The sequence below is a fragment of the Patagioenas fasciata genome, chromosome 3 (genome assembly GCF_037038585.1).
Source record: "Patagioenas fasciata isolate bPatFas1 chromosome 3, bPatFas1.hap1, whole genome shotgun sequence".
In the NCBI taxonomy this organism is placed as follows: Eukaryota; Metazoa; Chordata; class Aves; order Columbiformes; family Columbidae; genus Patagioenas; species Patagioenas fasciata.
In genome coordinates this window covers 239,931-254,025 of record NC_092522.1, presented here as the reverse complement: position 1 = coordinate 254,025, position 14,095 = coordinate 239,931, and the positions used below count along the sequence as shown (strand labels likewise).

The 14,095-nt window shown below is 52.5% G+C and overlaps 1 protein-coding gene across 5 annotated transcripts in view; it reads left to right on the top strand.

Moving 5' to 3' along the window:
• The window catches only part of LOC136100286 (sodium/potassium/calcium exchanger 3-like), a 189,013-nt gene that overhangs the window by 80,196 nt on the left and 94,722 nt on the right, over window positions 1-14,095 (top strand). For 3 of the 5 annotated variants that reach the window (XM_065835223.2, XM_071805568.1, XM_071805567.1), the window contains exons 7-11: window positions 6,157-6,231; window positions 8,180-8,205; window positions 9,816-9,869; window positions 11,207-11,352; window positions 13,525-13,685. In XM_065835223.2, the coding sequence (XP_065691295.2) occupies window positions 6,157-6,231; window positions 8,180-8,205; window positions 9,816-9,869; window positions 11,207-11,352; window positions 13,525-13,685 (462 nt within the window). The remainder of the gene's footprint in view (window positions 1-6,156; window positions 6,232-8,179; window positions 8,206-9,815; window positions 9,870-11,206; window positions 11,353-13,524; window positions 13,686-14,095) is intronic. The other 2 variants (XM_065835224.2, XM_065835228.2) reach the window with 1 other exon arrangement.

The following is a 14,095-nucleotide window of genomic DNA, read 5'->3' as shown; positions in this document are numbered from 1 at the left end:
CCAACAGCCAGAGGCGTTTGGACCAATGTTTCTGTCCTTCCAGGGACCGTAAAGTGGGAATAAGCGTGATTGGCTCACGGGTTCGTGTCTGAGTGTGTCAGATGGTCGCTGGGGGAGCAGCAAGGGGGGATAGTCTACCCTGTGATCTCTGCTGTATTTGATTTGCAGCTAATGATGATTAGCTTCTCATTGCAGGTAGGATGTAATAATGCCTAAGACAAGGGAAGTTTTGTGAAAATTAACTTGCAAGTCCTGATGGTCAGGCAGCTCCTCTCTTTGAAAACACTGCTGGAAGATGGCAGTAATTACCTTTGAGAAATTCCTTCTTGCCTTATAACTTCATTACAATTGCTATAGGACTGAGACACGTAAGAGTGAGAAAGTGTGTGCAGAATATTAGACACGCAGTTGCTATTTCCCACTTTTGTTTGGTCAGGACCATTTGAACCCCACAAAGTCTGCAGGCTCCGAGTCTCACATCCCGCTCCCTTCGCCGGCACCGCTGGCGGCAGCGAGCTGCACCGGGGCCGGTGGGCGTCCGGCCCTCCCGCCAGCGCGCACCGTCCTCGGTGACAGCGGGGTTGTGAGCCGGGGCCTGGGACGTGGTACTGAGCAGGAGAGGGACGTTTGGTTGGGACCAAATTACCTGAGAGAAGGTGTGAAGTGCATTGGAAGAGTGTCCCCAACAGGCCAGTAGTGTGGAAGGATGTGGATGGGAGGCATGTGGCATGGGTGCAATTGAGATGCCAGGAGAACCGTCCACTGGTGAGGGCTGGGGACCGCGGGGCAGCCTCTGAGAGCCCGCCCGGCTGATGCTGTGTCTGATATGCAGAGTGGTCCCAGTGCCACCAGGACCTTGCGCCCCCCAGCCGTACCAAAGCCTGGCTGTGGGGTGTCTGTCCCCCGCCGCTCCGCTCAGCCGCAGCCCCCAGTGTTGCTGTGGGAGTGGTGCTGATGAAAATGGGGCCTCCAGATGGGCAGGCCAAGGGATGGTGTGCAGCAACGAGCGGAACAAGTGGGTGCTGGTAAGCTGATTAACACCAGGGCAAAACCCAGCCAAACAGAGAGAAAACCTGTCAGAACAGGGTTGCATGTGAACGAGGTGGGTATAGGTGAGAAATGAACGCAGTGCAGCAGCTCGGTAAGCGTGTATCTGTGGTGGGTCCCCCATTCCTGAAGGATCTCATCCCTGTGCACCCCACATGCATTTGTTCTTCAGTGCTGCTGCTGAGAAAAGGAAATCATTTTATCTCCCGAGCAAGGAGGGGAGAGCGCTTGAGTCCCTCGCCTGACCTGAGCGAGCAGGGCTGGGCGCAGCACCGGGGTCGGGTGCAGCACCGGGGTCGGGCGCAGCACCAGGGCCGGGCACAACACTGGTACCGAACGCAGCACCAGGGCCGGGCACAGCACCAGGGCCGGGCACAGCACCAGGGCCAGGCACAACACTGGTACCGAACGCAGCACCAGGGCCGGGCACAGCACCAGGGCCAGGCACAACACTGGTACCGGGCACAGCACCAGGGCCAGGCACAACACTGGTACCGGGCACAGCGCCAGGGCCGGGCGCAGCACCAGGGCCACGTTGCTTCGGTCCCAGGCGAGCGGCCGCTCCAGGCCAGCGCTCTGCCTCAGTGCAGTGGGGACACGTCTCCAGGAGATGTGCAGGGGTCTGCAGCGGCTTCGTGCTGGAAGTCATAGACGGATCTGCAGCCTGAGTTAATGTAGAGATGAATACAAATAAGGCGGTGTCACTCACATTAATATATGATGCTTCGTGGATATCTCGACCTGCGAGGATGAACAGGCAGGTGGCAGAATCCTTGTAATTACCTGAGCTGAGCAAGGAGTTCTAAAAATAACGAGCGGCGAAGTTAAAAGGCAGAGGCCGTGCCCTGTCAAGGGAGATGGAGGAGCCCTGAGACGTGGTCCCTGTCAGGGCTGTGCTGGAGAGGGAGGCCTTGGCGGTTCGCCGGGGCAGTCACGGGCGCTCGGCTGTCAGAGCCGGCATTGCCCAGGCTGCTCTCAAGGCAGGCAAAAAGAGTTGGGCTGTTCTTGCTTTTCCGTACAGATTGACAGGTGCCGGAACAGCACAAGATTTGAGGGGTCTTTCTGAGTCCTCTGGTTGGAAGCACTGCCTCGTGGGGGTGCTGGAGCTCCGGGACGGGACGGTCCCTCGGGGTGCGGGCTGTCCCCTGCTCTGCCATGGCCGCCTGCCTCGCAGCAGCAGCCCCAAAGCTGATGCCAGGCTTCGTCACGATGTGAGGGCTTCAAGGAACTGCCCCACAGGTTTGTTCTCATTCCAAAGAAGCTCTGTGATTTTTAAGTGCCGCCATTTGTAGGAAATGTAAGAATCCCTTTATTTCTGTTTCTTCCGGATACCTATCTCCCTAATGGCTGTGACTTTTCAGATGTGAATGAACCTTAGACTGTATTTAACCGAGTAAAAGCAGTGGAACTTACTACATTTTACCTGAGCATGGTGAAGTAGATTTTCTTCGTATTTCTGCCCAGCACTGACACGGATGGCAAACTGCTCGTAACTGGAATTTGGCAAATGAAGCACGGTTCTGTCTTTAACACGATGGTCTGGCGTACAGGGATGAATCCTTGTAGGCAGGTTTTGCTGTGTCCAGTAAAGTAATTTCCCTCTTTCCCAAGTGCGAGGTGGATAAAGTGTCTCGGTTGTTTCGTGGAAGACGTTTTAATTTTATTCTTGGCTCGGTTGAGCAGCTGTGACTTCAGGATGATTGGTTGGATTTGCATAAGGTCGTTAAGATCCAATAATGATGTTTATTGCTAAGATATCTGCTATTTATATTCACACAGAGCGAGTAAAATTAAACCTGAATGAATGTGGGCGTTATTAGCAATGGAGTTAGTGGCAGTGCCACCCATCCGTGAGTGCGGATCTCCAGGGGGCCGCGGTCCCTGTCCCGAAGCGCTCCCGCTGCAGCGGTGCCGGATGTGTCGGGCTGTGAGGCGCCGGGCACTGCAGTCACTGTCAGCACGTTGCTGTTGGTCTCGGTAGCGTCTTAAGGCTGATCACCGTGGGATTGTCTTTAATCCTTCGACACCCTCGCCCAAGCACTCCGGCCTCTCCGCATTAGCAGATTATTAGCTCTTAATGCCTGAAAATCTGGACCTTCTCTGCCAGAGGGTAACAGAGAAACAAGATTAGGAAGGTTTTTTCCAAAGCCTGGCACTTCCAGGCAGTCTTTGTAGCTGATTATTTATGCCAAGAATGTCACTCAAAGAATGGGCCATGAGAGGAGGAGAAGCCCTAGGCCCTCTTGGTCCCTTGTCTGGTCCATGAGAGGAGGAAAAGCCCGAGGCCCTCTTGGTCCCTTGTCTGGGGTTTGAATTTCAGAGGAGATGTGTAACCTGACAATCAGTGGTTTTATGGTTGCCTCCTTATGCTCAGCTCCCAAAAGACCAGCTCTCTGCTGGCTTACAGTGCTGCTGATTCAAAGCTCAAGTTTGATCGTGTTTTTAACTAAGCTGATTGCCTCTCTGATTTCCTTTCTGCCTTAGACTGCTAAGCTGTAATTGAAGCGCTTCCAGCGCGTTAAGGTTTACGTGGAGCCCTTGGTCGCTGTAAGACGACATGGCACAGCCCGGCGTTCGGGGTCTCGACAGCGGTAACGGGGCTCCGTGATTGCTGCGGTGGCTGAAGTCCTGCAGTGCTCACCAGCTCCTCGTGCCCGCGGTGCACGCTTACCTCCTGCGCATGGCTTTCCCAGCTCAGGCTGTGTTTCCTGATGATCGGATGGCTCGGAGATGCAGTTACACGACTCAGGCCCTCCGGAAGGCGGAGATTTAGTTGCCCCATGGTTACTGCGTTAGGGAGACCTACCAGGGTGCCTGTGAAACGTGAGCGGGCTGTGCAGGTCCCAGCAGGGGACGTTTCCTGCAGTCCTTGTGATCCCCGCAGCGCTTTGGCGTGTGCCTTTTGCGCACCGGGTCCCTGATAGATAATTGCATTTAAGCATCTGGATCTTAGTGTGCTCATTCAGGTGTTATTTAGGAAAATTCCCTGGAAGAATATCAGGGACTGCTTTCAGGATGATTGTACCATATCAAAGAACAGGAGAGACGCTGTCTTGGCTGATGGTAACCCAGAGGTCCTGCTCCCACAGGCACGCTGTGCTGCACGGTGACGCCCTTACACCGGGAGAGCTCGAGAGACAATAGCGACACTTGCAAGCAGGAGTGTTCATGTGGGGCTCGTCATTCGTTTCAGAAGTTGTGACTTTTATTATAGAGAGCTTACGTTTACAGCTATAAAATCCCCACCAGCATCCACGCTGAGAAAAGTGCATAGGACAAGTGCATTAGGACCTTAAGCAGCAGCACAAAAGCCGAGTGGAATAATGTCAGATTATTTTATAAACTCCCTTACAAAAATTGCTCAATCAAAGTGAAGGGGTCCACTATCTGTAAGATGTGAGATTTAATTAAGGATCTCTGAATAGAATTATGAACCCAACTCGAGGTTTCTACATTTGGAAATTTCCATCATAAAGGACCTCCATTCATCTCTCTCTGCGTGCGCCAAAATGTGTTGTCAGCTGGTATAAATCTCATCTGACTCCAGCGCTTTAAACACCTGCTTTTTTATTTTAGATTGGACCTTCTTACATGTCAATGGCTGCATGAAGAGACTTTACACTGGGCATGAATTACGCCCAGTTTAAAAAGTCGTGGTATTAAGAGGCTGCAGGGGTTCTTAAGTAGAATGGTCAGTATCTTTTTACAGCATTTGTTTTGCCAGCAGTTCTGGAAAATTGTAAGAGTTAATATGCAGAGTAATCTGGGAAGCTATTTTAGCTATCGCTCTGGAACAGGACCTTTTTTTAGATATCATAGAAATTAAAATGAAGTTAGTGTTTGTTTGACTGGATTCATGCACAAGCACGACTGGAGGATGTGGTCAGAAAATGGATGTACACGTTGAGGGACCAGGCTCGGGGGACTGTTAATGAGCCGCTCTCCCATCTGCCTCCCTGTGCTCCACACCCAGGAAGGATGTGACTCACAGGGCTTGAAATGCACTCCAGAAACGGGAAAGAAAGATGTGAGGAGAGGCTTCTATAGGGGGGACTTTCTAGGGCTGCAAAAAATATGGTCATACTGAAGATGTTGTCACCAAATTTTGAATACTGTTAATGAAGTTAAATATTCACTCGTGGGTTTTCTTCCAAGGTTGAGTTGCAGGCTCATTCAGCCTACAGTGACAACAACTCCTCACTTTCTTGGCTTTGGAAGGCGTCAAATGAAATGAACTGCACCACAATCCCATTTTATCCTCTTTTGCATATAAATTTCTGGGTTCCCAGCGCCTCGCTGGAGTGTCGTGTATTTGTATCGAAACCCGTGCAAGCGCTGATGGAGCTGCGGTGGTGCCCGCCGGTGCAGCCGGGGCGCTGCCGAGCTCCGCGCTGGGGACCGCGCTGTGCCGGCCGACCCGACTCCGCTTCTGCAGTGCGACTTCAGATTCAGCCATCCCCGTCTCCATAGCAGCTGGTCCAGGGACAGCCCGCACAGAGTGACGGGAACAGCCCGCACAGAGGGATGGGGACAGCCTGCATGGAGTGACAGGGGCAGCCCGCACAGACCCGCACAGAGTGACAGGGACAGCCCGCACAGAGTGATCGGGACAGCCTGCATGGAGTGACAGGGGCAGCCCGCACAGAGTGACGGGGACAGCCTGCACAGACCCGCACAGAGTGATGGGGACAGCCTCCATGGAGTGACAGGGACAGCCCGCACAGACCCGCACAGAGTGACAAGGACAGCCCACACGGAGTGAAAGGGACAGCCTGCACAGACCTGCACAGAGTGATGGGGACAGCCCACACAGACCCGCACAGAGTGATGGGGACAACCTGCACAGAGTGACAGGGACAACCTGCACAGAGTGACAGGGACAGCCCGCACAGACCTGCACAGAGTGATGGGGACAACCTGCACAGAGTGATGGGGACAACCTGCACAGAGTGACAGGGACAACCTGCACAGAGTGACAGGGACAGCCCGCACAGACCTGCGCAGAGTGGCAGGGACAGCCTGGCGGGCTCTGCGTAGGCACAGGCGGTTAGTGTGGTGCTTGTGCTGGGGAGGGCCTGGCTGACCGCCTCTCTTTGCCTCTCTCCCCAGGTCGTTGCGCTGTCGTCATGGAGTCTCTTGAGAGATTCGATCTACTACACGCTGTCGGTCATTGCACTCATTGTGGTAAGTTTTTGAAGGGGGGAGCCCATGTCTGCTGCCACCTGTCCAGGGAACCTGCTAAGAAATCATAGTCTTGTAGCTAAGATCCTGGCTCCAGGAGTCGTGTGGTTTTCTGCTTGTGGAAAAGCGTCCTTGCGATCTCCCTGGTTCTGTAGCACAGCTTGGCCCAAGGGCAGGAGATGGAGGATGTGCAGGGAGCAATTTGATGGCAAATGAGGATTTTTCCTTTCAGAGTCAAACACTGCTTCAGCTTCAGAAAGCTCTCATCCCCTCACGCACAGGGACCCCGGCTTCACAGCGGCTCCCATCTTTCCTGTCCTTTTAGGGCAGGCTCAGAGGCGGGCGGCAGCGCGTGGTTACCCGAACACTGACCCCGGTCGCGGTGGCTCGCCGGGGACAAGGCGCAGGCTTCCCCGCCGTTACACTGCCGTCCGCCTTACAGTTTAGAACGCACTTAAATGCTTTGCCATATAGGGATAATTTGCCATATCAGGGCATCGAGACTTCAGCTGCGGCTGAAATACAGTCATCTTTCTTGAGGGATGATACTGCTGGTCGAAAGTTGCTCTCACGGTATTTTAAACAGCAGCTTGTGGTGCTGTGTTATAAATTGTACCCCACTGGTGTCTGTACTAATCGTAAATACACCCGAGGGGAAATAATCACGTTCCTGCCAATGTTGAGATTCAGCAGCTCTTTTAAAAGCTCTAATTCTGCTAAGTAAATCAGTGTGACTTTGTCTCCTTCCGTTTCCAGTAGCAAAGGAATGGTAGTGCTGCAGTAATAAACAAAGCTGTGTAAACTCACCTGTTTGGTGCTCCAGGCCATTCGGTAAGAAAGAGTGAACTCTAAATCACAAATTAGTAGTAAATAAACTGCATTTACCATTCTTACCTCATCTTGATTCAGGGCTGTGCAATTATTTTATTTTTAGCCCTAATATTACAAAGACACCTTGTCTGCTTGTAGAGCTCGGCAAGACTGATAGTCCTTATTTACCCTGAAAGGAAGAAGATGCCTGTGTTTCTTAACTTGAAGGGACGTGGTCGGAGTCATTAGTGACAGAAGTGGGACGGGTGCTATTTTGAATCACAAAGGTCAATGCGCGCACTTTCATGTCCCATCACGCCAACACGTTATAACCTAAAACAAGCCTTGTCAGGTTAGATCACGGTGACTGGGAGCTGTAACTTACAACATGCATAATGTTTTCTTCAGTGAGCACTGTAAGTGTTGCGGGGTGCTGGCTGTCACGCAGGAGCTGCTATTTACAGGCTGTATAGCCGAAGGGACGCATTGGGCTGTGCTGTCGCAGGCTGCCTTCCCTCCCTGTTCCCTGCGGCGTTGCCATGGATGTGTTCGCCCGGCGCAGGCACGGCTCTTCCGCCTCCCGCGCAGCCCGGAGCTGAGGGCGGCCCGGGGTGGAGCCGAACCCCGGCGGCCCGGGGGCAGAGCCGATCTGGCGGCCCGGGGTTGGAGCCTCCCCTCGGCAGGGCTGCAGGCCGCGGGTGGTGCGTGCGGCCGCAGCCCGGTGCTGCCGGGCACCCCGTGCGCAGGGCTGGCTCCTGGCCCTCCAGCTGCCGCAGCCGGGGCAGGTGGGTGACAGCACTCGGCTGAGCCATGCTGCGGTGCCCTGCTCTGGGAGTGACAGCCGAGATGGCAGCAAGCGCAGCCCTGCGCAGACGCCCGGGTGTCACCGGCCATGGGGGTGTCAGCCCTCGGCTCCCATGGCCATGGGGAGCGTGGGGTGCGCGCTGCAGCCACCGGCCGGGGCGAGAGGAGCTGGGGTTGGAAGGCCCACAGGCTGGGCAGGAGGGCAGTGCCAAAACAGCCCAGAGCTCCATCCCTGGCCCTGGGTTGCTCTGCCCGCTCTTGCCCTGCTGGAGCCATGAGCTGTTTTCAGCTGTGACTTCATGTATAACATGTCTGTTTTTCAATCTCTTCTCCACAGTTTATTTATGATGAAAAAGTTTCCTGGTAAGTATATCCAGCCATGAATCCCTTTTCTTTGAATTTTTTCCTGGTTACACTACAAAAGCTGCAATTAGTAGAGTTCCTCAGGGGAGGGGAGGGGAAAGCGAGAAGGTTACACAGGGCAATTCAGGCAGCAGTTCCCTACTGTGTGAGAAACCTCAACAGAAGATGGGCTCGAATAACTTGTTTTCGAGCTGGAAAGCCCAAGAGAGGCCCGTGGGCCGTTTCCCGGTCCAGCGGTCAGTGCCCTCTGCCCGCCCGCAGCAGCGGGATGGACGCGCCGGGCACCGGCGCTGCCCGGGGACACCGAACCAGTCACTAACGTCTTCCAGTATTTGGATTTTTAATAGTTTAAAAAACAAAACCTCTAAAGGCAATATTAAGGAGCAAATGACCCATTCAAAAAAAAAAAAACAAGAATAAGATCTGTATGTTAGTATCCCCGTGAATGCGGTCAAATGTACTGTAATAGGTATGGTGGGCTAGCAGGGCTTCAAACACAAGTGTACTTGCAGTTGTTTTGCTTTCATGGTTTTGTTCTCAGCACCTCTCAGGGCTGGTGCAGTGACAGCGATGGCTTTGATTTCCTTCACAGTCGGTATTATTTAGATTGCGAGCACTAGGGGGAGTCAGGCTTTTCGGGTTGCGTGTTTTCTTAAACTTGTTCTCACCAGGGGATTTATGTTTCATTTCAGAGAAGGATTTCTGAAACACTGAGGTTGCAGCAGCTTGGCTTTCTCTTTTTGCTTTGTGTTGTTTGTTTTAAGTGGCATGGACTCGAGCCCAGTTGTATCTGGCTGTGCCCTTCCAGTAAAGCACATCAGTGCAGAAGCCGAGGGTTGAGCTGTCAGAAGCAGAGAATGATACATGGATATTGTTAGTGCGATGTCTCAAAATCCTTCAACAGAAAATGGCCCATGAGTTTTAGTACAGAGCAATGTGATGATGGATGATTTCCACAAGGACTAACAGTTTTCTGGAGGGAACTATATAGTATACAGCATTTTGGTCAATGAGAAAGTTTGCCTAGAAACAAGTTCTAAAAGTCGCATTCTGTTTTGTTTTCATACAAATGTAACTAGCTGGACAGCCAGCAGTGGGGAGAACACCTGCAGTATCTGCTCAGCAGCTGGAATCACTGCCGGCTGCGTTCTCGGGGCCGTGCAGCCGCAGCGAGGGAGCAGCTGCCCCGCGCTCGCTGGTCTCGGCGTGGTGCGGCTGCCTCGGCGTGCCCGGGAAGCCCAGGGACCACTTTGCACCCATGCGAGCAGAGCAGGACGGCTGCCCCGCTCCCTCTCTGCAGTTCCCTTACGGAACTGTCGGTGTTCCCTGGGTGCAGTTTGTCCACTGAGCTTCTGGGTTCAGCCACTTGTTCTTGGCAGCTGTGTTCATTTGGCCAAGCAAAACAAGAGCAGAAGAAAACAAAGGAGGCATCACGCGTGGACGTGTGAGCCGCTTCCTCGTGCACCCCTTTTCCAGAAGTGCGTTAAGGCAGCCCGGGGGGCCGGGCCTTTCCGCGGGTTTGCAGTGAGACGGGTGAGGGCGGGCTGAGCTCGGGCAGCTGACTGCAGTGCCCTGCTCTGATGCGTTGTCTGCGTCGCTCTTGTTTGCAGGTGGGAGTCCTTGGTCTTAGTGCTGATGTACATCATCTACATCGTTATCATGAAGTAAGTCAAATGCGCCCTGGCTTGTTTAGCTGGTAAGGCTCCTTGCTGCAGAGCGTTTCCACTGGTTGCAGAGGTAACGGGAGCTGCAGGCAGAGCTCCGCTGCGTCCCCCAGCTTGCATGCCAGCAGCAACCCCCACATTAGGGGTGAAAGCACCTTGCCCTGTCATGGACTTACCTGTAGTTTATCCTGATGAGGTAGGAAGGGGCTGCTTAACCCCCTTGGACAGATCTGAGAATCAGACACCTAAAGGTGGATGATGCTTTATGGATCTTGCCCCGTGTGAACTGACCAAGGCTCACGCAGCGAGTCTGCAGCAGAGCAGGGAACCAAATCTGTGCAAGTCCCACAAGCCACCTCTTCTGACTTTGCTGTAGCATCACTACTCAGAAATAAACATGCAGTCGACTCCAGTCTGCTTTTTGTGAGTGTAAGGCTCCACAGCAATTTGTTCTTGCTTGAAGACTCACGATAGAGCTACAGCACAGTCAGCATTGATTTTTTCAGCATCCGACCCGTGTGAGTTCTTTCACGCAAGTTCATGCTGGCAAAGCTGGTCTGTTCTGCTCTTGGTTCCCTCCTCCCGCCTTGTTTTTAGAAGCCAGTGGAAAGGAAACCCAGATTTAAACTGGAACATTCAACAAAACCGACCAGCTGCCAAGCACACCAGTGCTCTTGTCTCAACAAGCAAGAGTAGAGATTTGTTTTTGAATGATGAATAGAGCAAATATTGTGAGAGAAGTTCTCAGTGAGAACAGCAACACACTCAGGCTGGGTGGAAGAGACACGCGTCAGGATTCATCTCAGTTCTAGTAACTGGAAACTTTAACATGAAGGGTGTCTTCACCCTTGCAGCAGTGAACGGACCAGCAAAGCGGACCATTGTAGTGTCTGAATTCAGAATGGATGATTTTCTGAAGGCACTTGTTCTTTCCCCCAAAGTTGAGACAGAATTTAGCGTGTGGTCTTGTATTTCTGTGGTGTGTCTTCACAGGTAAAACAGCACTCACGCTCAGATGTGATTATGTGATAAAAATAAATTTGGACAGTGGCAGATAATCATTACTTCCTATATGGAACATTAATTGCCCATAATACATAAGCATACGTGTCGTTCAGGATTTGCGTCTGTATCTTTCAGAGCCCTCTGGGTGCAGAGATTGCATTGTACGCAGTCCAGTCAGAGCTCTGGCACACTGTGGCTAGATCTCCTCAAAACCAGAGGGCTTTTCTTCCCTCCCTTGGTTGGATCACGCAGGATATGAGTCTAGGAAAGAGTGTAGAGAAATCCACATAGAAGGAGCTAAGGTACATCTAGAGTTTGTTTCGTTTTTGCAGGTACAACTCAACCATACATCACTGCTTCGAAAGGAAGACAAAGAACTCTGCAAATATGGTGAACGGTTTAGCAAACAACACGGAAATGGATGATAACAGCAACTGCGATGCCACAGTGGTGTTACTAAAGAAAGGTAACTGTTCCAGTAAGTCACCCTGCTCGCTCGCGTCGTTGGTACGTGTGCCAGTTTGCTGGCTCGTCGCGCGGTCGGGACCGCTCCTGTCCCACCGGCCACCAAACCCGTGGGGAGGTGGCCCTTTCGTGACCCCTGCCAGACGGCCATGGCTGCTGTGCCTGGGGCCGCAGCGTGGTGACCCGGCCACCGCACCCATGCTGCCGGAGGCAGCTCCGGCCTCCGCCGGGCGGTTCTCGCTGCCGTGCCAGTGCCGGGCCGAAAGGGCCTCTCCAGCTTCACACCCACCTGCCCAGGGGCTGGTTTTTGAGACCGTTAACAGCCATGCCGGTGTAAGTCGTCTTGTGGGCACTGTTATTCTGCGCCGAACATGCCCGTTTGCATCTAGAACCTGCAGTTAGATTAAAATGCATTCCCGGGCATCGCGAACTGGACTGGAGAGGGCCCTACTTGCGCTAGTGCCCACTTCCTTCTGGTGAAGGGGCGGTGGGGCTCGGTGTGGGTCTAGGTACCGCGCTCTTACTGCACGTGCTGTCTTGAACGTGCACAACTTTTCCATGTAAATGGTCTTTCAGTGGATTTCACTTCAGCTGAAATCTGCTCCCATTTGGTTTTAGTCGTGATCACGTATAAAAATCATTGTATTACTTCAGCTTAAAAAACCTGACCCACTCCATAGGTCAGCAGTAGTATTTTGGAGTGTGTGTTTGCAAGCATGTGCTAAACTGTATTTACAGAGGGTGATTTTTTGTCTTTGCAATAGTCAACAAGCATGTGCAGTAACCACTTGGGATTTATCGGCACCCATCATCAGGAGTAACACACCCCCCGTCCCCGGTTTAACTTGAGAAAGAGTTCCGTCTTGTGTAAAGCAGTCCTGGGCTCTGCCTACAGATGGGCTGCCCTTTTTGTTGAGCTGGACTAAAAACCAATTAACAAAAATAGGTCTCTTTTACTGCAAATAGTGATCGAAAGACAGTCTGCATACAGTGAACAAGTGAGCATGAAATGCAGAGGGGTTGTTTGCTGACATCAAGCCCTCTGGGGCCACCAGAGGCGGCTGTGCTGCTGGTTGCCGAGGGCAGGCTTTCCTGAGGGGCTGTGCCTGCTGTGGGGAAGATGCTGTGCTGGGAACAGCCGCCCGCAGCCTGGGCCCTCAGCAGCCAGGCTGTGCAGGCAGGGTGACTGCGCTCTGCACCAGTAAAGCCGGACTGGTAAAACTCTGTGAGCGTAAACTCGGGCCTTAGTCATCTAGGTTTACCTAGTGACCTCAGGGTTATGCATAAACGGGGCAGTTCTGATTGTGCCATTGGGTTTAAATCTCCCCAGAACGTCTCTTTGCGTGACACGGCTCAGCCTCTGGGGGCTTTTTGTTTGGACACTTGTGGTTAGTCCAACCGGCTGAGGAAGGAAGACGAAAGGATTGCTTCATTCTCTTGCAAATCGTTCCTATATTGACTTGGCCAGGGCCACCGGGGGCCTGGCGGGCGGGTGACACTGCTGTGCGCTCCAGCTGGCAGCATGGGGTCACGAGCAGCACTCGCTGCAAGAGCTTGCCTGAGGGTTTCAGACAGGGCTGTTTGTTTTCTGAGTTCTTTTCTGAAGAGAAGACCAAAAATAATTGATCAGAAGGATTTCTCTGTTTGGGGCAGCTCCCCCGAGTGTTGTGCAGGAAATGCCCGCATGGAGAAAGTCACAAGGAAAGGCTCTCTGGCTGGCTTGGTTTTTTTGATACGGATGACCCCACTTACCTATCCCAGTCCATAGAAACCTCCTCAGTCAGAAAAAACATAACACTGAGGCCAAGGAGACGCTATTCTGAGAGACTAATAGTGATGGTAGTGAACAGCAGTGTCATGAAACATCTGCCCGTGTCCAGCACTGATTTTAGTAAAGCAAAGGTGAGATGTGTTGGGGCAGACCTCAGATTTCCCTGCTGCTCAGACCCGGTCCTGGCCCAGAGTTCACGGCCAGAGGTGGCACCAGGCAGTTTATTTAAAGGTAGAAATGTAGGACATTTAAAGACAGAACTTAAGGACAAAGGAGGCATGTTTTGAATGGCGGTAGCTGAAGGGATGGTTCTTACAGAGGACCTCTGGAAGCAGATTTATTCTGCTGAGGGCCATGTAGGGCAGAGAGAGCGGCGGCTGCAGGAAGAGCTCTGTTTCTGTGTTCTTGCTGCAGGGAACTTCCACCGTAAAGCCTCGGTGATCATGGTGGATGAGCTGCTGTCTGCCTACCCACACCAGCTTTCGTTCTCTGAGGCTGGGCTCCGGATCATGATAACCAGCCACTTCCCTCCCAAAACACGTCTCTCCATGGCCAGCCGCATGTTAATCAATGAGGTATGTCTTTTATCTCCCCCCATCTCCCCTTCTCCCTCCAAATTTGCTTTTTCCTGTAGCAGTGTTTAGGTCAAAATGGAACTCTTGTGTTCCTTCTGTATCCCTAATAACGTTTTCCCAGATTTTATCCATCTGACACTGACTTCGCTAAATCATCCCTTGCTGTCTCTCCCCACAGAGATTTTAGCAGAGAAGGTTTCAAGTTGCTCTGTGGTTGTGTTGTTACGTTACCTGTAGCTGTTGCTCACCGGAGGTGCCCCCTGCATTGATCTGACATAATTATTGCTGGCACTTATTTAATAACACGGTACTCCACTGAGTCTGCGTTTAATGCGGCCCTGGTCTTGGAGTGTTCCTGCAGTGGATTCTATGGCCACCAGTCACTCTCTTAGAAAAGCTGCATAGGTGAG